Source organism: Dromiciops gliroides, chromosome 2 (assembly GCF_019393635.1).
Source record: "Dromiciops gliroides isolate mDroGli1 chromosome 2, mDroGli1.pri, whole genome shotgun sequence".
Lineage (NCBI taxonomy): Eukaryota > Metazoa > Chordata > Mammalia > Microbiotheria > Microbiotheriidae > Dromiciops > Dromiciops gliroides.
The window spans coordinates 82,677,968-82,701,971 of record NC_057862.1 but is presented as its reverse complement, the minus strand read 5'-3'; the positions used below and the strand labels follow the sequence as shown (position 1 = coordinate 82,701,971).

General features: G+C 38.1%; 1 protein-coding gene across 1 annotated transcript in view; it reads left to right on the top strand.

The window, feature by feature from the left end:
• Positions 1-24,004, top strand: part of PCGF5 (polycomb group ring finger 5) — a 144,866-nt gene that overhangs the window by 81,778 nt on the left and 39,084 nt on the right. Inside the window, 4 exon segments of the mRNA XM_043982959.1 lie at positions 5,742-5,838; positions 18,195-18,250; positions 18,366-18,425; positions 21,027-21,172. Of these exon segments, the coding sequence (XP_043838894.1) occupies positions 5,742-5,838; positions 18,195-18,250; positions 18,366-18,425; positions 21,027-21,172 (359 nt within the window).

Below are 24,004 nucleotides of genomic sequence, written 5' to 3'. Positions count from 1 at the left end.
CCAGAATACTAGGAAGACAACTGACCACCCAGGACTCCCATCCTTCATGGAATTTTCCTGTGACATCTCTGTTGATACCTCAACTTAGGAGAGTCCTTTGTGTGCTAGTTATGACCTCTATAGTGGCACATACCCCACACAGCACCGAAATTCTCACTTATCTCTACCGAGGACAGTGGAGGCTACCACTTTTGCATGATCTGCTCTAGCCCGACCTAATCAGCTGTGAAAGATCTAACACCTCTTCAGAGGTCCAGTAGTAGCTACTGCTGAGGAGACCTCTGTTTTTCCAAGCACAAGATGGGGCTATCCCTTGATCACCACTTGGTAAATCTCAACAATGAATACTGCCCTTTCCCAAGCATGTAGCAGATTTCTCTTTTTAAATGTGCTGTTCTGTACTGACTCAATGTAGCTGGTATTCTATCCCTTGGTTAAAGCCTTTTCACCACCTAAATTGCATCACTTCTCCCCTTTTAGTCCTAGAACAGAGGGGAGGAATACTAGATCCCTTTATACCCTTTATTTCAATAAAATCTAGGGATACCTCTGTTATTAAATAGACTAAGGACTGGGGCCAAGGGATTAATCTTGGAAACCTAAACAGAAAGGCAATACCCATAGAGCAGGGCTTCTTAAACTTTTTACACTCACAATCCCTTTTCACCTGAGAAACGTTTCTACGTATATAGGGATATAAAATAGGTGTACATAACTTTTTATAATTGCCAAATTTTTCACAACCCCCACATTCAGTTATGTCTTTAAGAAGCTTTACTCTAGGGAAAGACCAGGCTTTCCTTTGTAACCTGTCTTGACAAGTCTGGGCTCCAGAAAGAGCCAAAGCTACTTCTTGGCCAATTAGATAACCTACTGATAATTCTATCACCTTTCCCAAACAGGGTCAAGGTAGAATTGCAGTTGTTTAACTCTCCTTTTGGTTATCACAATCTTTGGGCTCAGAGCTACCTACACATAACAAGGATGGTCTGGCAAAAGGTAAAACAGTAATCCCCCCCCACCCCTTGCTTTAGGACCATAGTGTATTTTATTGTTTCTGAACCTTAGTGCTTCTGCCTCAAACTCTCTGAACTCTGGATCTGCTCCTGACTTAACCGTAGAAACTTGCCTAGGCCTCATGTCTTGTTTAACACATTGCTTGCTCTGTTATACAATGCTTTTCAGACTTTTTAAGCCTTGCTAGACTTTTCAGGCTTTTGACTTACTTGCTTCACCTTGACACACACACTTTCTAAGCCATACTTGAATTTTTAGTGTCCTAGCTGGAGTCCTTCTCAATAATACATATCCTGATGCCTTTCCTCATACTGCGGCATAACAGTAAGAAGGCATTCATCTCAGTAGAAAAAAAAATAATAGCTGTTCATATTAACACATATCACCTTTTTTTGGTAGATGACTTAGCTGTATTTGCTACCTATGTCCCACAATCAGGCTAATTCATAAAATATATGAGAATTATGGTTAGAAAGAAGAATCTTTAAAAAGCTAAATGAATATATAAGAAACATTATCAAGATGGGCCCTTAAAGATAAATGGTAAAGTGATTGAGCAAATGACTTTAAAATGCTTGTTATCTTGTAGCAATGCCAAAACATTTTTGAAAGCAAATGTAGTGAGAGAAGAAATGTATTATTGACATATGATAAGCTGCTATACATTTATTATATGATTAAGTGCCTATGTGAAGATAATACGCTAGATGGTAGGCATACAAGGGTAAGTATGATACAGATCCTGCTCTCAGGGAGCTTACAGTTAAATAGGAAAAATGGCATGTATGGAAATAATTGTGATATAAAGTACAGTGAGATAAGTATAAATGGAGAGGGCCAAAGTGTTAGGAGAAATTTGAGAAGGGAAGAACATTTGCAGATGAAGAGGATTTGGGGCGGGGCGGAGTTGTGGTGTCTGAATTAGTCACTGAAGAAAGTAGGGATATTTAACAGATGGGTATTGTGCATACTTTCCAGGCAAGGTCAACAATAGTATGACATGACAGCCGAGGTAGGGAAGGATAGGATGAAAACAAAAGAAAATGTAGTCCTTGATTTAAACATAGTGTGTGTGCTAGGGAGCGTTATCAAAACCACAGTGGTACATTGTGACCATATTGTAGAGGGCCTTGAATGCCCAGATCAAGAGTATTTGCTTCTTTGATAGATACAGTGTTGAACTTGACATTGGAAAGACCTGGATCTGACACTAGATTTGTGTCCTTGGGTGAGTCACTTAACATTTCTGAACTTCAGTTTCTTTATCTCTAAAATGAGGTTTAAAATATTCATTTTACCAGTCTCAGGATTAATAAGAAGCTCAAATGAGATCACTTATGTAAATCATTTTATTAACCATAGCTTTTATTGTTAGGTCAGTGGTGGGGAACTTTCCACTTAAGACTTGAGTAGAAAAGTTATATGATTAGAGTGTTAGTCAATTACTCATGTTAAAAAGAAGAGTTGAAATGGAGTATTGCATATACTAGATTTTACTTTGTGAGCAGACTTTACATGACAATATATAGCAAAACACAGGTGTCAGAGATGGGGTGCAAACTGTATTTGCTCTACAGTGTAAGAGAGATGGAAGGGGGGGGCAGAGATAAGCCAGTGAGTTGCCTGAGCTTTCTTTATAAGTTCCTTATAAGTTAAGAACATTAAATCAAGCCTCTGGACAGATTCTGAAACTACAAAACCTGCAAAGAGACAGAGAGAGACAGTCTTCCAACCTAAGATAATTTAGAAGACTTCAGGAAAGGTCGGTCTCACTCGGGCAAAAGGGAGGCACAGTGTACTACAGTGTGAAAGGGGTCGGGGCAAGTCAGCAGGAAGCTGTAGGCCACAGCCAAGCAACTGAGGCCCCTGGATCCTGGCTCAACAAGCTGGTGGCACAGCAGGCCAGTGGTGAGACCCACCAGCACCAGCTGAAAGGGCAGACTGCCAGCTAGAGGGCCACCCACAGGACAGGCATGACCAAGCCTGGCCATCCCAGCGTCCTGGGAGCAAGCCCAGGGCAGTGAGAAATCCACAAGCCATAGAGGCCTCAGTGTAGAAAGCAAGTGACACAGCCGCTATACCCCAGCACAAGAAGCTTGAAACAGGGACCCTGGTGCTCCCAGAGCAGACCTCAACTTAAAAAAAAAACTGCAATATGAGTAAGAAACAAAAAAGAGCTCTTACTATTGAGAGCTTCTGTGTTGACAGAGGCAAACACAAACTCAGATGAGGACAATACTCTCAAATTGCCTACATGTGAAGCCTCAAGAGGGAAGATAAATTGGTCTCAAGAATAAAAAGACTTCTTGGAAGAGCTCAAAAAGGATTTTTAAAAATCAATTGAGGGACAGCTAGGTGGCATAGTGGATAGAGCACTGGCCCTGGATTCAGGAGGACCTGAGTTCAAATCCAGCCTCAGACATTTGACACTTACTAGCTGTGTGACCCTGAGCAAGTCACTTAACCCCAATTGCCTCACTTTTAAAAAATCAATTGAGAGGTAAAAGAAAAAATGGGGAGATAAATGAAAGCAATACAAGAAAATTATGAAAAAAGAATCAGCAGCTTGGAAAAGGAAGCACAAAGATTGACTGAAGAAAACAATTCCTTAAAAAATTAATTTGACCAAATGGAAAAAAGGTCCATAATCTCACTGAAGAAAACAGTGCCTTAAAAATGAAAATTGGACAGTTGCAAGATGACTCCATGAGACACCAGGAATCAGTCAAACAGAATCAAAAGAATGAAAAAAATAGAAGAGAACTGGAAGGGCCATATGGATCACAAATAGTACAATATGCAGTTCTTTACAGTAATTTCAAGAAGAAAGTTGTCATTAGTTGAAGCACCGGCACTGGGCTCAAGAACAGAACAATCTGATTTATTGATGTTGACTTGTTTTTAAGATAGGCTAGATGAGAACCAAGCAGATAAAGATAAAAGAAGGTGCTGTGAACCCACTAACCTTACCCTGCTCTGCCAAACCATTCTTTCTTTTGGCTGTGATTCTTCTTATAATCGTTGGAATTCATCTGTGAGGTGAATAGTTAGGGTTAATCCGGTTAGATGGGAGCATAGAGAATGAACTACAAGTACTACTTCTTACATAGCTTTCATTCAAGTACAATCATAGCAAAAGGGTTAACTATAGTTAACAAGTCCAAAACATCATGGCATCTTCCTCCCTGGGTTGTTATGGGGGTCAAATGAGATTTTTAAAAATTGCTATATAAATGTTGGTTATCGTGAACTATTATTTCTTTCCAAACCCATTACTCATCCAAACTTTATATTTCTTTTGAGTCTGTCTTCTAGTCTCCCAGGTTCCTAACCTTAGACATCCTTGACATTTCACTCTTGCTGTACCCCCATGTCAGTCAGATGCCAAGCTTCCGCCCCCATGACATCTCTTACACTGCTCTGCTCCTGATTCCCAGGGCCCGCACCCTGTACTTGGCCAGTTCTTGTCTGGACTCTTGCATCAGCTTCCTCATTGGTCTCCTCATCCCTGCTGTCTCCAGGCCATACTCTGCACAGCTCCCAAAGCACCATTTCTGAAGTAGGAATGTCTAGGCCCTCGTCCGGGAGCTCTGCTGGCTTTGGATTGCCTCTAGATAAAACGTAGACTCCCTTTGCAGCCGGATTCTATCTTTACAGACACATTACACATTACGCTCCTTCATGCATTCTGTAGTCCAGCCACACAGGCCTCTTCCTGGTCTCTCACACATAGGAGGCAATGGAAGCTGTGTGGGATTTGGAATCAGAGGGCCTGGATTTCAATTTGGGCTTATATTTGGCACCTGGGGAAAGTCACTTCATTTCTTTGGGCCTCAGATCAAAGGGCCTCTAAGGTTGCTTCTAGCTCTAAATCTATGATCAACATTTCATCTCTTCTCCATGTACCTTTGTATAGGATGCTCCCCCTGCCCCCGTGCCTGGAGTGCAGGCCCCCCTCACCTCTGCCTCCTAGCATCCCTAGCTTCCTTTAAAGCTCACGTGCTACCTGATGCCTTGCCTGACCCCTTCCCAAGCTGCCTTCTGGATATTTTTTATGTACTCAGGTGTAAAAGTTCTTTCCCTTGATAGACTTTTGCTGCCTGAGGCCAGTAATTGCTGCATTTTTTGGTCTTTGTATTTCTAGCACCTCACACAGTGCTGGGCATGTACTGAGTGCTTATTAGTAAATGATTATTAATTGCTTTGTTTGTTTGTAGTTTAGCCATACCAGTATTTGCTTTCTTAGGTTTTGTGGCTTTGAAACCAGAAAAATACACCCTTTTGTGCAAACTCCAAGTCACTAATTGCAACTAATGTATGTAGATTATTTTCTTTATGTAAGTACACCTAAAAATTTGTGTATGTGTGACATATATAACTATAGCTCTATATTCTTATACAGTAGCAATAGGATTTATGTCAATAAGGTTTGGATACCGTGTAGCAATTCTAAGATTTCTTTAAAGAGTAATAAATCATATTCTACTGTAAGAGATGACATGGAATCTTTAATAAGTAAATCAGCAAGCACTTATTAGACACCTATTTTATACCAGACATTGTTAGATTCTAGGGATTCATATACAAAGAATGAAAAAATCCTTATTCAAAAAAGGACTTAATTTCTTTAAGAAATGTTTTCAGTTAAGTTTTATATAACATTATCTAAATGATGGCATAATATTGCTTATTGTTATCTGACAACCCTTTTTTCTTTTTCCTAGTTTGTAAGACTTGCATAGTCCAACACTTTGAAGATAGTAATGATTGCCCAAAGTGTGGCAATCAGGTTCATGAGACAAATCCATTAGAAATGTTACGGTAAGTGAACATGTATTAATCATAGGCCAAAATATTGAAATAAAATGTTACAATATTTATGGTAATTAACCCATATCTTTATAATTATATCCATGGTATATTGGTCTAGGTTAACATAATTCTTTGGAATTTTAAAGTTTTCTTGTGTTTATAATTTGTTTCAAAATTTTAAAATGTTTTATAATTTGGAATTAGAATATAGTATTATGATACATTTTTGTGTATTCTGAGAGTTGTTTTAATGGAAGTTTTTAATCTTAATTATTATCCACCTTTTCATACAGTTAATTACAGAATAACATAATTATTGGTGATTCTTGTATAAAGAGCATTGAAATTGGGATCAGGAGACTTTGGTCCTTAGACTAGTTTAGGCTCTTTTGGCTTGAGTTCCTCCTCTATAAAAAAAGAAACAATTGATTTCTGAGATTTCTGCTAGTTTCAAAATCTTGTGACTAAGTTTCATTTGCCTTAAGCACTTTAGGTTTTATGGCACTATGGCCATAAAATAGACAAATTAACAGTATGGTAGATGATGATAATGGCTGGGAGGTGGTCAGCAGATAAATTTAATATGTCCAGTTAACTGAATCAAACCATGATTTTCTATTTTTTTCCTACTTAAAAGATCTTTTTAAAAAAACAATTTGTCACTCTTAATGGATTACTAAGTAATCACTAATTACCATATTTAAAATGACATATTTAAAGAAATTAAAGGTGTTGATTATAGATCTTATCCTTAGCTATTCCCAAATTGGGTATGTGGTTATCATCCCTCCAAAGGTGATTCCCGGGGGCAGCTAGGTGGCACAGCGGATAAAGAACTGGCCCTGGATTCAGGAGGACCTGAGTTTGAATCCAGCCTCGGACACTTGACACTTACTAGCTGTGTGATCCTGGGCAAGTCACTTAACCGTCACTGCCCTGCAAAAAAAAAAAAAACAAAAACAAAAAAACAAAGGTGATTCCCACATCTTTATATCCAGCTCTAATCTCTCTCCTGAGACCCATTCCAGCATCATCAACTGCTTTCAAATTTTATTTATACCTTCACAACATCTACTTATACATCCCCTTCTCCTTTCACATGTGCCAGGCACTTTGCCAAAAGGTAGGGATACAAATAAGAAAAAAAGAAGCCAGTTCCTGCCCGCAAGGAACTTTCTTTCTAATGGGGGAAGATAACACACCAAGGGACACTGAAAATCTGAGGGAGGCATGGGCAAGGAAGATGAGAGAAATGAGAAGTTCTGAGCTGAATTCCCTCTCTAAATGGAGGTTTGGGAGTTCATGGCTTTACCCTTTAGTCAGAGTTATATGTTTAAAAGGTCCATAGCCAATCATTTATTAAAGTGATCGCAGTCAGGCAGAGGATGATGGTGAGATGGGGTACCTCTGCTGATAGGATCTTGAGGGATGAGGAGGTTTTCCCAGTAATGAGCTTCTCCTGCCATAGTGGACAAGTCAGAGATGTCCCAGGATAGCACGGCCCGCTGAGAAGTGACTTCAAGCCAAAAGAGCCTAAACTAACACTGGCCTCTGCATAGGATAATCCATCTTCCAGCTCTGTTGCTTTTCTTTTCTTTTTTGCTGCAGGGCAATGAGGGTTAAGTGACTTTCCCAAGGTCACACAGCTAGTAAGTGTCAAGTGTCTGAGGTCGGATTTGAACTCAGGTTCTTCTGAATCCAGGGCCGGTGCTTTGTCCACTATGCCACCTATCTGCCCCTCTCTCTTGCTTTTCAATGACTGTCCCCCATTCTCCTTCCTCTGCTGGAGGTCTTTCCTGGTCCCATTCTCTTCCTCCCTTCCCTCTTTTGCCCTATATGTCTTCCATATACATAATTGTTTGCATATTCTCTCCTTCCTCCCCCTTTCATTAGTTCACTCCTCAAGGGCAGGGACTGTTTGTATCCCCAGTGTTATCACTGTGCCTGATTGTGATCACTTCAATAAATGCTTCTTGACTATGTACCTTTTAAACATATCACTTTGAAATTTCCCCCTGGAAATAGTAGATGGTAGATCCTGATTTTCTAATAGAACTTTTTCTTATTGTGAAAAGCTAAGTGTTTCAAAGCTTATAGGAACGATATGAATTTCGAGTAGGAAAGAAAACTATAACTGCTTACCTACAACTTTTCAGAGGAAAGTTCCACATTTGCCCCTTCAGTTCAATTCAGCAAGCACTTGTTATGACCTGCTGTATGCACATAGACACTAGGGTTGTAAAGATGGAAACCTCTTCCTGATAAGACAGATGACTATTAAAAATTATGATGCAAATTAGACTATAATCAAGTACATAGGAACAGTCAAACTCCATATCGTGACCTTGTGGTATCATGTCACTGTCAGAGAGAACCAAAAAGACCTTCATCTGATGTCAGTATCTTGAATCTCTTTTTCTAATCTGTGATTTCCCGTTGGTAGCTAGCTTCTTGGTCCTTCACTCTGTTTGGTTGAAATCATATATTGGTGCTCTTGTTTTTTGAACATTTGCTTTATCCAGATACAATTACCTTGGTCAAGTTTCCTAAATTACCCACTATATTTTACACCTTCTTGCACCTTTTAGTTACCTGGATTCTAATAATGCCACCCCACATTTACATTTATGGTTAAAAAGCATTTTCATCTGCATTATAAATATGAAATCATGTATACCAGAAGAGTAAATTCTTACAATATGTTGATAATGGTCACCAACCATTCAGGGTTCAGCAAAGAAAGGGTTCTGCGGAGAAAGAAGTGCTTACTTCTGCCTAACTTCTAAAATGTCCTAGTGTTCAGATTTTTGCCAGGTCATCTCCAGAAAAAGTATCGGCCTTAACTTCACCTGTAAAATAATAACAAAAGGGTTTTCTTTGGGGGTAAAAATAAGCACTTAAAAGATGTCATAAGGAAGTAAAGGAATTTCATGAAATTACCTCCATGACAAAATACCTTTCTAATTTCACCTTTAGTAACATGCCTACCTAGCTAACTAAGTTGTCTAGGAAGAGAGGCATGGAGGGTGAGTGATCATGTACACATATATGGAATAAGTATCCCTCCTGCAGAAGGGAACCTGGGCAGGGGGAGTGTGGGGATGAAGGGAGTGCAGTTGAGTATTATGAGGTTTCCATCCCATTCTCTTAAAAATGTCTTTTATAGTCATATCAAGTTTTGATCCTTTGTGAACTTATGAAATGTAGTTAGTACTTTGATATCTGTATACATGTTGCTAGACTAAATAATATTTTTATGATAAGGTGCATGTCTCAAAGAAGCATCACTTGTAGTGATTAGAAACTAGTTAAAAATGTTAATTTATTAGGGAAAGCATTTTACTGCCTTTCCCTAATGGCACATTCACTTTTATCTGCTATAGAAATGCATTTCAAAAGCTCATTTACTCCCATCTTTACATTCCAGAATCCTACCTGTTTTATGTCTTCTGTGGCAACTCTTGTTGATTGCCAGACTTCTAATTGTCAAAGGATGAGCTCTTAGAAGTGACATGAGTACATTTATTAGAAACATTTCCAGTCTTCTATAGTTAGAACTAATTTCCCAGATGCCTTGAATCACATAGTAAAACTTTAGCTATCTGAAATCCCCAGAAAGTATAGTCCTTCTGGATACTCAAGTGTTCTAGATAGCCCAGGGTTTATCCCTTTACACAAGACCTTTACATTTGTATTCTTTATTACAATCTTCCCTACCTTCCTAAGCAAACTATAACAATTTGTTATTTAGAAAACTTGTGTTTTAAAGTCTTCCCTTTAGGGCTCGCTAGCTATATGACACTTAACCCTGATAAGCCTATTTCCTTTTCTGTAAGATGGTGATAATATATAATTTCACTACTTACTGCCTTGGAGAAGGAGCTCTTGGGGGACAGTTCAAGCAATAGGTACAGCCATTCCCTTTAGATGGGATCATTGCATGCTTAGATTTCTGAGGCACATCACTCTGAACACATGGAGATGATCTAGTCTCAGGACACTTAACTTGGTGATGTTTTTATATGAATTCTGAGGCCATTTCACAGGCTTAACTACGTGGGTTGGCTGCAGTTATTAATAGTGGCTCATGAACCTGCTGGGAAGTCCTGCAGAGAGCAACAGGTACTCTTACCCAGAGACCTGTGAAAGCAGACTCACTTAGCACTGGTAGCCCCAATTAGGCCCTACCTTATCTATAGACTGCACAGAAATGTTCTGAGGAAAGTGGCTTGTAAATTGTAAAGTACCATGTAAAGAAGAGTTGCTATGCTGATTCAAGGGCTTCATGAACATCATTTACCCTACCTTGCTTTAATATACTGATAAATTCTGCTTGCCTGAGTAAGAAATGCCCAGACTGCTTTTTAAAATTATTTTTCCTACTGGCGGTGTCAGGCTCTTGGAATTTCTACCATATTACTTTCTATGTGCCTACTTGTAGCAGCTACTCTTCTTGATAGCTTGCTGTTTTAAATCTGCTTTGGACTAGGAAACATGATACCCAGACTTGTTAGAATCTCAGTGAAGTCAGACTGAGTGAGGACCTCAGTGTCAGTTCTTCAAATTCAAGAGGAAAGGATAAGGATTTCCTGTTACTTAGCTGTTTAGAGGCTATTTTGGTTGAGTTCTAGGTAGGCGAGGCTCTACTATTCTAGGAAAAAGTGGAAGTACCTTATTTAATATTTTCAATCCTCCTTTTCTCTTCCATACTTTTGAATGAATGAAAAAGCTTTTATTTAGCCCAAACTATATGCCTGGTCCTATGCTAAGTTATGAGCTTACAAATGCAAAAGCTGTGATAGACCTTGCCAGAGGGAGCTTAGATTTTCAAATAACCTGCAAGCATTTATTTGCCAATAATCTGCTGTATGCCAAGTACTAAATACAAAGACCAGTCATCCAGGAGTTTATATTTTCTGAAGGAAAACATGTAAACATCTAAATAACTACAAAATATATTGAAGATAGAGGCAAAGGTCTTGGGGGCTGTGATTGAGTCCTAGGCACCTGAGGGCTTCATGAAAGAACTCTGGGCACTTGAGTTGAGCTATGGAAGAATCTAGGGATACTAAAAGGGATCTTTGAGGAAGGAAGTGAATTCCAGGCATGATAATGGTAACAATAATAATAGTAATAAGAACTAACATTTATGTAGTGCTTACTGAGCTAAGCACTTTTCAGTTGTCTCATTTGATCTTCACAACAACCCTGATAGGTGCTATTATTATCCCCATTTTACAAATGAGGAAGAAACTGAGGCAAACAGAGGTTGAGTGACTTGCCCAAGGTCACACATCTATATTATCTACTCCTAGCTTGACTGGATTTTAGAATGTGTAAAGGGAGATATGTAATAAGCCTGAAAGAGTAGGCTGAGGCCACGGTATGGCTTTAAATGATAAATGGAGTCAGTTGTATTTTATCCCCGGGGCAGTAGGGAGCCCCTGATGCTCTTCCACCTGAGAAGCCACATAGTCACATTTGTTCTCTAGGAATATAATTTTGTCCCTTCTTCAATCCATACTCCCACCAAGTTTCCAGACTGGAGGCAAGGAGACCGGATTAGGGGGCTGTTGCAATAGGCCAGGTGAGAAATAATCCCAAAGCTTTCTTCTAACTGTTGATCCAATGAACTCTAGCCCTATTACAACTAGAGATCACAAGGGAATGCCTGTGCATCCTATCATTCTTGTTCTAGCCACTTGGCTATAAACAAGTCCCACTTGCATCCAGGGCCATCTCCAGTCATCCTAATGAGTATCTTGCCATCAGACCCAGATGGCTCTGGAGAAAAGAGGGAGGTCAGTGACTTTGCACAACCCTCCCTCATTTAAATCCAGTTCAGTGCAAGTCATGCCATCACCTTCCTGATATCATGGTCCTCTTTGAGAATGAAAGACAAACAGCATCAAAGTCTCACCTCTCCTCCTACTTAAGTAGTAATAGCTCAAAACAGTAGAGCATTTCATTTTAGCAATAGTCATCTTAAGTACTCATAATAATATATTATTGCTTTGAGGGTTCTGTCTACTTTATCACATTCTACTGTAATTAATCACCTAAGTAACCAAAGTGTGTTTTTTTTCCTCCAAAATTTTTTTTCTAACACATTTATTACAGTTATTTTTATAATGGTTTAGTTTACTCATTAGTTCCAGCATTACATGAAAGAGACGATAGACTGTGTGCATAATCACGAGTATTAGGTTTGAAAGTAGGGCACAAGCATTTAAACTGAATTCTGTTACCATGTCATTAGGCAAGTTACTTCACTTCTGGCCCTCAGTTTTCTTCCCCATTAAAATAAAGTCCCTGCTAGTGACTAGATGAATTCTTAGGTCCCTCCTAGCACCAAATCTCTCTCATATTTCTGTCAGGACTTAGAGTTTATCAGTGCTAGGTGTAGAGAGATCGTAGCCAAAAAACAGCTGCCTGGGCAGTGAAAAGTTAAGTGGCTTGGTGGCCATGTAGTGAATAGGTGTCAGAGGTTAGTTTGGGGGTTGTCTGTCTCCAAGGCTACAAGTTCAATTCTTCTGCCCTCTCAGTGATTTGTGGAATGAAAATCAAAGATGGATGAATCTTTGTATTCTTTCAATAAAGATTTATTGAGCACCTTCTAGGAACCTGAGATACGGGGTAGGGAGAGAGGCAGGAAGAAAGGCAAATAAGTAAACAGATATTTACTTTGGTGTTTAAAAAGTTTGTTTTTTAAACCAACCTTGCTTTCTTTTTCTCCTGCAGAAAAAGCAGGCTCAGTCTCCTTTTGTTTTATATTACCTTTTATTTAGTAACTAGAAAAGGAGAATTTTTTTCCCCTTCATTCTCCTTTCATTTACCTGAGTGACAGCTTCTGAAGTTCTCTTAAAACAGTGTTGGAGATAATCCAAACATTACCCTGGGATTAAACTGAAATGGAAAAAGGGTTGCAATGTTAGCTTAAAATTTCATTAAGTTTCTGAGGAACCTAGGAATAAGTGGCTATATGCAATTAGAAATTGTCCACAAAGATGGAAAAGTCAGCTGATACTAATTTTATTCTCTCACCATGTACCAAAAATCTTTGTTCATTTCTTCAGAACTATAGTGAAGTCTAAAATCTGCAGGGATGGTTTTAAGTAATTAAGTAAGCACTTAATATATTCAGTGCCCTAGGGCAAATACAATGATAAATGAGAAAAGATAGTAAGATAGGTCTCTGGCTAGGATCTTGCAATAGATAGGATGTGTTACAGATCATTAAAACGAAGTATAGAAAATTATAAGTACATCGAGCCTAGTGGGAAAAACAGTCAACCTGGAGTCAAAATACTTGAGTTCACACATTTCTTTATAACTTTCAATAAATCATCTAAAGATTCTGAGTTTGGTATCACAGTTGTGATTGTTGTTTGGGAGGAGAGGCCTGTGATTTCATTGATTTAGGGAACTTCTTTTGAGAAGATAGCCATGTGGCGAAAAAAGATAGAATGCTGGACATGGATAGAGTTCAAATCCAGTTTCAGATACTTAATAGCTGTATGACACTGGGCAAGTCACTTAACCTGTGTTTGCTTTAGTTTTTGCCTATGAAAATGAGGATGATAGTAGTACTTACCTCACAGGGTTGTTGTGAGGATCAAATGGGATTTTTTTTCTAGTCACGTCTGACTCTCTGACCCCATTTGGGGTTTTCTTGGGAAAGATACTGGAGTGGTTTGCCATTCCCTTCTGGCATTTCACCCCACTATGGGTTAAAGTGACTTTCCCAGGGTCACACAGCTAGTAATTGTCTGAGGCCATATTTGAACTCAGATCATACAGACTCCAGGATGGGCACTATCTGCACCTAGCTGCCCTTCTCAAATGGGATAATAATTTTTTTTTCAAATGGGATAATAATTGTAAAGCACTTATCATAGTGCTGACATATAGTAGGAGCAATATAAATGTTAGCTGGTATTATTGTTAACATTTATGAAGTGCTTAGCACATTGCCTCACACACTATGAGCTTAAATGCTCATTACCTTCCTTCTGCTAATCCAAGTCAGTATTTGATCTAGGATTTAGACAATTACTCTTAGACAGTTGGCTGGGACAGTAAGAGGTTAAGTGACTTGCTCTCTGTCATGCAGCCAGTATGCATTCCAAGACAGTACTTAAATCAAAGTTCTCCAGATTCTGAAGCCAGTACCCTAGCCACTCTCTACTCTTCCTTGAGCCTTTGTTTACTCATCTGTAAAATGACAATATGAACACTTCATTTACAGGCTTCACAGAAGAAGGTTAAGCGAATAGGATTGAGTACTTTTGTCATCTTAGTTGCAATTTCTCCCAAACACTGCACTCATCCCTTTCTTGTTATAGCTAGTTTTTCTTAGTCTGCTTCAAAGGGTATGAGCAGAAATTAGAATTCTAATACTTGTATTTTACCTTCAGTAATTCAGAAAGATCTGTGATTTTATTAGTGTGGGTACACTTTTCACTCATGCAGGTAACTCCTCCAGATACCTTAGCTGTTTCTGTGCCGCCACCACCACCCCCCCAATTCATCTAATGACCAATCTTGTTTTGCTAAGGACATTTTAAATATTTTAAAAGTTTATACCCATATATATATATATATATGTATGTGTATATAGATATATAGATATAACCTATATCAGATTACCTGCTGTCTAGGGGAGGGGGGAGGGAGGGGAGGGAGGGAGAAAAATCTGAAATTGTAAAGCTTCTATAAACAAAGGTTGAGAACTATCTTTACATGTAACAGAAAAAATAAAATACCTTATATATTAAAAAAAAAAAGTTTATACCCTAAATAACTTTTTTACCACTAAAGCTCTCCCTATTCCAGTTGTAAATGTACTTGATTTGGTGTTCCATTAAATGTTAACTATAACTTTACATAAACATGTAATCAGTTTATGTGATAAGTTTACTTTGAAAACAGTAGTGTACTTCTAAAATTAAATATAACATTGAAAAAAAGAAAGATATACAATGTAATGATGTATTTTATAGGGTTTCCTTTGCTTAATGTAATTAACTACATTTTAGTAAAGTTTGGTTCCATTTTTTGTAAAACAAATTTCTACTAAATGAATCAACTTTTTCATTGAGTTCCAATATGATACTAAAGTTATGCCAGAAAAAATAGTTTGGCTGTTGGTTTAATAAACTAACTCTTTAAAAATATAGCAACTAATTGGGGAAGGGGAAGAAGTTAACTTTTTGATAAAATTAGGGCAAAGTGGGTATTAGAAAATGATAACGTTTTACACTCTAAGTCATAAAATAATAAATGTGAAACTAAGCAATACTAGAAATTGGTTCACTTCATAGAATTAGCAGTATTTATAAAATGAGGCTAAGAATTTGGTTGATATATGGATGTGTTTTTGTTTTTGTTTCTTACTATTTTCAAATTGTTTTGGTATGTTTCAGTTACTACATGGTGGATGCTTTTTAAAAAAAACCAATTCCAGTAATTTTTTAAAATTTATTTTTCATTCTCTTCATGTCTTGAACCAATTGATACTTTCCACTAAAGTTGGTAATTAGCCTACAGCTATAGTATCATTGAACAGGAGATATATAATGCTGTAGAATCATATGTTGGCTTAGCATTTTATAATGTCTGACTGAGCATGTTTTTGCTGGTTAAGGCCCCCTAAAATCTAATAGCAATTAGCAAATTAGTTTGTATCTGTGTTAATCATTCCATTCCAACTCAGAGATACAGTCAATTAACTGATAGCTGCTGTCATCTGGGATTTGTTAATGATGTAGCAAAATGGTTTTCAAAATACAGATCTTTACTGCCAGCCAATTGCTGCAGTTTAGCAGCTGGGAGAGATGAGAATTTTCCCCAGCCAGGAGTCTCAGTTACTGTAAGTTGGGGGATCATTAGACCTAAAAATAACTTTGAATTACTTTGTGATGTATTTTAGTTGGGAGTTCTCTTAGTTAAAAAAGAAAGAAAGAAAACTGTAACTTAATTACTTTTTTAAATTAGTAATTTGTAATTGTGTTTTAGGGGTAGCTAAGAAAACATTTTGAGTTCCAAGAGCATAGGACTTACAGCTCCCCCCAAACCTTGGGGCTCAAATTCCAGTTCTGCCATTTTCTAGCTTCGTGTCCTTGAACATGCCCCTGTAATTTTATTGGTCTTAACTTCCTTTTCTGTAAAAGGAAAGGATTCATCTGGTTCTTAAGTGTGGTGGAGGGGTCCCTTAGACCCTTTCTGGGGGTTCTATTTTCATAATAATACTGAGATAGTATTTGCCCTTTAAAATAAAATACTCCTCCCTTTTCCAGCAATCATTTTCTTCATATACCTTAATTTCAGCCCAACAGTTAAGCCTGTCCTTGCAGAAGCAGATGTGACACCCTACCTGTTTTCTGTTAATCCATGTGGGCAGTTAGGTGGTACAGTGGATGGAATGCTGGGCCTGGAGTCAGGAAGACTTAGCTTCCTGTGTTCATATCTGACCCAAAACACTTGCTGGCTGTGTGACCCTGGGCAAGTCACTTAACCATGTTTGGCTCAGTTTCCTCATCTGTTAAATGAGCTGGAGAAAGTGAATGGAAAACTACTTCAGTATCTTTGCCAAGAAAACCCCAAATGATGTCATGAAGAGTTGGACAAGACTTAAGACAACTGAACAATGACAAAAATCAAGTCAGATGCTAGATTTGCAAAAATATGTAAAACAATGCTCCATTTCTTACTAATTTTTTTGTTTTGGAAAAACAATTTTTTTTCATTACAAATGTTGTTTATATTAGCATGTAATGGGTTTATTATAGTTATTTTTAAATGAATCAAATGTTTACACTTGTTATTTTAATTTTTTAAATAAAATAATAGACTTAGCCCATGTAAACAAAAGCTCTTTGGGTACTCTTTATAATTTTTAAGAGTAGAAAGGGGTCCTGTGACCAAAAAATGTGAGTACCACTGGACTTGATCTTCTGCAGTTGAAAAATCCATGGGACAGCTAGGTGGCGAAGTGGCTAGAGCACCAGCCCTGGAGTCAGGAGGACCTGAGTTCAAATGTGGCCTCAGACACTTGACACTTACTAGTTGTGTGACCCTTGGCAAGTCACTTAACCCCAATTGGCTCAAAAAAAATTTTTTTTTTCCGAAAAAAAAAAAAAACACCACCACCAACAAAAACAAAAAAGGAAAAATCCAATTACCATAAATAGACATGTATTTTTAATAGATTGTAAATTGCCTGAGAGAAATGATGGAGTAGAAGGAAGAAGCAATACAATCACTCCTCCCCATAACTACTCCAAGATAGACCACTCTAGATCAGGAAATCCAACGAAAAATCCTATTGAATCATTTCTCCTTTCTAGATCTGCATTAGGGAGATAGAACTCTCTTGACATTGGGAATAGGATCTGGCTAGCCATGGGGACTTAACTGAGGCCTAACACTGTTCATTGGGGTAAGAGAAGGTCTCAGAGAGAAAGGACAGGCTTAACTGTGCAAGAAACAGCCAGCTGACACTCTATTACTTGTATTGCAGAGCTACTTGTGGATCCATAGCAGACAAAGGAAGGGGAACTTGTACCTAGGAGTGAGTGGTGGGTGCATGTGGGCAGTAGCAGTAGGCCTGAGGCTACTGTGTACTAGGTAAGGAGCAGGCACTCTTCTGGTCCTTGGAATAATAAATGTGTGACTGACCCTGGGATGAGGTCTTGGATTCAGTCCCCAGGGAACAGAGACCAATGGGAGAATTTTGGAGAGCTTTTCATTTGCTTTCCAGCTAGCTGTCAGAGGGCTGGGGTCAACTTTTGACAGAGCTGCAGTTGTGTCACCCGGATCCACATCAGGCTCAGGAGTTTGCAAAGCTCAGACAGAGGTCTGCAGTGAAGACTTCTTCCTAGAGCAAACCACTTTGGTGGCAAACCCAGCCCGGAGGTGTACTGAGATCCCTCAAGAAACACAGCATTTAGTATCCAGAAAACCCAGTAGCAGGATCCAGGAGGATACAAAACAGGAATTTATAACACCCAGACATTCCTTTCAGTAGTGTGCAGAGCCTGCCACTATCAAAGTGTCAGCTTAGGAAGTAGTGCTGGAAGAATGAGTAAACAAAACAAAAAGCCTCCTTCGATAGTAAGTGCTATTTTACAAATGTGGTCAGTAACACACAGCTAATAAATGTCTGAGGCTACTTTTAAACTCATATCTCCCTAACCCCAGGTCCATATGGTATTTCTTCACTTAGAGTTCCCTATGAAAATCAAATCATTTATGTGGACCAAAAAAATTGTATGCATATGTAAATATAAAAGAATTTTATAAAACTACAGTGGTTTTTAGATTTTATTGATTCATTATGCTCATTTATTTTTTCTTTTCATAAGATTGGACAATACATTAGAGGAAATTATATTTAAGCTGGTTCCTGGACTACGAGAACGTAAGTTATTATTTCATTTCAGTCTGGGGAGAAAGTTTGGTGTTTTAGAAAATCGACATGTTTCTGTTAATACTTTTATATTTATCTTTAATATGTTGGATTTTTTTTTAATTAGAGGAACTTGAGCGTGAGACAGAATTTTGGAAGAAAAACAAGCCTCAAGAAAATGGACAAGGTGCCTTTTTATTTTATGTACACACACATCTGTTTGTACAATTAACCATGTAATTACTTTATGCTCATCAGCCTTTTCTGGTTTTTGGTGAAAATAATTGTAACTTTATCATTAAAAAACAAACAAAAACAACTTACCTTCTATGAGGTAAAGGATAATACGGAGATAGAACTCTTAACTTTCCCTTCCTTCTGTTACTTCTCAAAATATGGTCACTTTTTATTTGGGTAGGGTTCCTCAGATTTGCATGTGGTAATAGTTGAAGTGTAGCTGTAAGTACCGATTTCACTAATTTATAGTGTGCCCATGCCCCACTTAGATGCTTTGAAGTACTGAATAGAAAAATCAGAGAAGGCCTCCAGAAAGAGTTTAAGTTGGTCTTTAAGGGAAAGAAGGCCATGAAATGGAAAAGTCAGCCAGTAGGAGGATGTGTGTGTGTGTGTGTGTGTGTGTGTGTGTGTGTGTGTGTGTGTGTGTACACACACACACACAGTTTAACAAAAATTCCCCTTACTCGTTTAATAGAGCATTCCATTAATATGTATTCATCAGAATGTTTAGTTTAAAAAGTAATGTGGTTTTAAGTTTCTATATCAAAAACCAATTTGTAATTTTTGCTGAATTAATCATATCATTTGAGAATCGGATGGAACATCAGGGGTCGTCTAGTCCAATCCGTCTGTGGAAAGAATCCTTAACTGTAACACACCCAGCCAATGGCTGTCCAGTTTCTCCTGGCATTTCACCCCACTATGGGTACAGCTTCTCCAACTGTTAACTGTAACTTCTGCTCTTTGCTTCTGGTCCTGCCTTCCGAGGCCAAACAGAACAAACCTAATTACTCTTCCTCCTGTCAACCCTTCCCATACTTGACGGTTGTTATCATGTCCCACCCCAAACTTCCCTTTTCTAGGCTCCATGTTCCCTGTCCCCTCACCAGCCTAGTTACTTTTCTCTGTACTTTCTCATTTGTCAGTGTCTTTGAAGGCTGATGGATTGGAGTACAATGGAACTATCAGCTTCCTAGTCCTGGAAGTTGTCCCTCTTAATTATAACCCTGGATGATAGTAGCTTTTTTGAGTTGCCGTGTCATTCTGCTGACTCACTGAGCTTGTAGTCTACCAAAACCTTCAGATCTTTTTCAGAACAGATGCTGTCTAAACATGCCTTCCCCATCCCCTCCATTTGAAGCTGACTTTTTTTTTAATGGTGTAAGATTTTTACATTTATTCCTACTAAAACTTGCATCTTATTAAGATTCAGCCCCATTAAAAGGATTTTGGATCCTGACTTCCAGGGTTGTTAGCTGCCCCTCCCAGCTTTGTGTCATCTGCAGATTTGATGGTCAAAGCATCTATGTTTTTACCCAAGTTATTGATAACAACATCAGATATCCCAGGGGCAAACAAAGATCTCTGCAGGCTTCCTGTCCATTACCATTGAACCTTTAACACATCCTTGCTGGCCAAATAACCTTTCTAAATGCAGTTGACTGGTGTTTTTGTCTTGTATGGCCACCAACTTTCACAAAATCAAACATTTGTAAATTGCACACTGTCAAAAATAGTGGATGAGACAAAAGCTTAGGTAAGATACCTTTTACTCCTCATGGAGCTCACAGTTTAGTAGGGAGCTGTGACACATACACGTAACTAGTGTTCAATAAGGGCATGAGAGGTTACTGGCAAAGTGCTAGGTATGATCCGAGGGGAGAAAAAGTGAGTAATAATAATGATGGTGATGAAGCACTTACTATGGGCCGGGCACAGTACTTTACAATTATTATCCCATTTGATCCTCACAACAACTCTGACAGGTAGAGGTGATGTTATGACCATTTTACAGTTAAAACTGAAGCTAGTAAGTTGTCTGAAACTGGATTTGAATTAAGGTCTTCCAGGCTCAGGGCCCAGCACTCCATGCAATATGGTGGCACCTAGCCGCTTCTGAATACTGAGTCAGAAAAGGCTCCCAGAAGGGAGAGTCTAAATTCTTCTTTGAGGCATGAGTGGGATTTCAACAAAGAAGGCAGTCAGCTAGAAGGGTGCAGTGGAGAAAGCCCTAAATTTGGACTCTGTACTTCTGTAGAGCTGCCACTTAACCTTTCTAGGACTCAGCTGCCTCATTCATAAAGTCCCTCCTAACTCTGAATCCTCGGAGGCTTTGGGGTCAGCGTGAGTATAATTATGAAGCTGTGCACGAAGTACAAAAAATGATGATATTGCCAAAATTTAATCAGGTAGGATGTAAGAGATGAGAGAGGAGGAAAGAATGAAAAGTCTGCCAAGATGTAAAACATGGGAGACTGGACAGTTGATAGAAATAGTGAAGGCAAAAGACTGAACAGATTGACCAGTCTTTATAATGATGTGAAATTTAGGGCATTTTCATATACATCTCCTTGAAGTTTACTCTCGTGATTTGATGACAATATCTGTTGGCTTTTAAAAATCTTATGAAAAAAGCACATTTATTCATTGAAAGGGTTAAATAAGGCCATTTAGATTTTTTTCCCCTCAAAGCTTTATTGAAGCTAAATTTGGTTTTGATGATTTTGGTTGCTAACTGACTTTGAATTGAATTCTGTTTTTAATTGTTCAGATGAAACCTCAAAAGCCGACAAACCCAAAGTAGAAGAAGGTGATGAGAATCAAGATGATAAGGACTATCATAGAAGTGACCCACAAATTGCCATCTGTCTCGATTGCTTACGGAATAATGGGCAATCAGGGGACAATGTGGTAAAGGTGAGTGGACTTCTGTGTTTGGCTTATGGTAGCAAATAATTCATTTGGCAAATTTGGTGCATTATACAAGATGTATTTTCCTTTGAAAGTCTTTCAGATTCTTATTTACATAATTAGAATGATAGTCATTTGTTGATTTTTGCAGGTACTTCCAGAACTTAGAACAGCCCACTTAAAGGATTTTTCATAATCATCAACATAACAATGAATGTTTTTTTTATTCATTAACCACCTACTATGCGCAAGGCACAGTGCTTATTGTTTAGTGGGGTGCTCAAAGGGAGGCCACATTTTACTAGTGGGTGATGCTAACAGATGAGTGAATGCATTATGAAGAGTGACATATAGTGGGTGGGGACTAACTACTGGGCGATCTGGAAAGGCCTCTTCAAGGGGATGGCATTTGAGCCCAGCTTTCCCTCCTTCTACTCAAGACCATCCTAGTCATATTAAGATATCTTAGGTCATTGATACCACCTGGTGGCTAGAACCAGAAACTGTTGGATTCCCATCTCCTTCCCTACCCTCTACTTCCATTCCTTTATTCCCCCCACAAGAAGTTTTCATTACAGTTGAGTCTTTTCTTTCATGCCTACAGCTCAGTTAATTTCATTTCAGACAGTCACTTTTTCATATATCGACATCTCCCCTTTGATTCCTTTTCTTCCTTCCCTTCTCTTCTCTTTCTCCCTCACTTTTCTTCTCTCTCCATTTGAGTAAAAACAACAACAACAAAACACCCTTATCCTGGCTGAGAAGCTTGAGAGTAATGCTGTTATGGAGAAGAGGAAAGCCATGAGTTTTGAATTGAAATAATACAATAATGAATTAAGTATTAAAGAACCCGTGCCATTATCCTCCAGAGCCCTTGTAAGTACCTCAAAGGACCGTCTGTATCCTCCACAAGTATCTGCTTTTTCATCTAACTGTTAAAACCTGTCTTTCCTTATTCACCATCAACCTAGAAGACAATTTTTAAAATATATATATTTCTTATTCAGTTCTATTGTTTTGACTCTCTAATGAATATCAAAATATTATATTTTCCAGTATATTCTATTATAAATGGATAGTATGTCAACCTCTTGAGAAATCTAAAAAGACATTTTTTATCCATCTTAAAAAGCAACCCTGCACTTAAAACCTTATGTTGTTGGAGAATATTTTTCAAGCTTTTAAACAACCAACTTAAAAACGTGTGTGTATGGTTTAAAATCAAGGGGTTCTGTATTCATTATCTCATAATTTTTACTCTACCCCATAAAATAAACAGCCCAACAGGTGAACTTTAAAAATAATATTTTAATGTATGATACTTTTTTTAACCCAGATTTACCAATAAACACTAAAATGCTTCTCACTTTAAAAAGAATGGCACTAGGAAAAGTTAGTTTATTGATTGTTAATGGAAAGGAGAGATGTGTCCTATAACTTTGATTGTATGTTGCTAACATTGACCTTTATATTTGGCCAGACTTTTGTTGGCTTTCAAACGTCTTTTTATGGTGGTTGTAGTTATTTTGTATAGCATTTTTGGTGACTCTGCTATTTTTCATCTATTATTGCATACAATTTTTTTTCTGAATTCTTAAAATTTGTCATTCCTTATAGCATATTAACTACATTACATTATATTAATATGCCAACAAGAAAATTTTGGAAAATAATTTTATATCTATTCCTTGGAAGATGTGGAAGGCAAATATTTTTTTGGGGGGGAGAGGCAATTGGGGTTAAGTGACTTGCCCAGGGTGACACAGTAAGTGTCAAGTGTCTGAGATCGCATTTGAACTCAGATCCTCCTGACTCCAGGGCCAGTACTCTTTCCACTGTACCACTCAGCTGCCCCAGAAGGTAAATTTAAAGTAAATGTGTAACAACTCACTATAGTATTGTGGAGCAAGGAAGAAATAACTTCCGGAAAGAGGAACAGCTCTGGTTAAATTTTAATCATTTGTTTTTTGAAGTGTTCTGATTTTCCAAAATATGTGCCAAGTTTATAATTAAATGTTAGTTAAAATTTGTGTTCCAAAAATCTAAATTACTTTTGTATTATATGTACCCCTGCTCTCTTCCATTATCATGAAGAGTGGTATGTTTATTATTTGCCTTTTAAATGAATTAATTAGCTGCTCAATTTTTTTTTCATAATTTTGTCTGAACCTTTGATTTTGTTGGTGTAGGGAGCTCCCAGTGAAGAACTTCCCTCTATTTGTGTAGACTACAAACGTTCTGGAACCTAGAACCTTAAAGAGATGCTTGGAACAAAGATACATGACCAGTCCAGTGTCAGACACCTACTGTGTATCAGAGAAAAGATTTGTATTCAGACCTCCCTGAATTTAAAGCCAGTTCCTTATCCACTCTGTCAGGAAGCCTTTCTTGCTGATATTATTTTTTTTCTTTCCTTTTTTTTTTGGCAGGGCAATGAGGGTTAAGTGACTTGCCCAGGGTCACACAGCTAGTGTCAAGTGTCTGAGGCTGTATTTGAACTCAGGTCCTCCTGAATCCAAGGCCAGGGCTTTACCCACTGAGCCACCTAGCTGTCCCTCTTCCTGATATTATTAACACAAAATACCATGGCACTTTTTAGTTTTTCACAATTAACAAGTTTATAGATTCCATTTTCATGGAAAAAAATTTGTATACGATATGAATAATATGAATTACTGTAAGAAGAACAATTTCAGGCACATGACCTTCTGGCCTGAAGTTGACATCATCAGTCTTCTCAGTATGTGATCATCACCAGTATTGTCAGTACTTATTAGAATCTAAGAAAGATTACCCAAGCATTGGATCCCCTGAAAAATAGAAGGGAGAAAATAGATT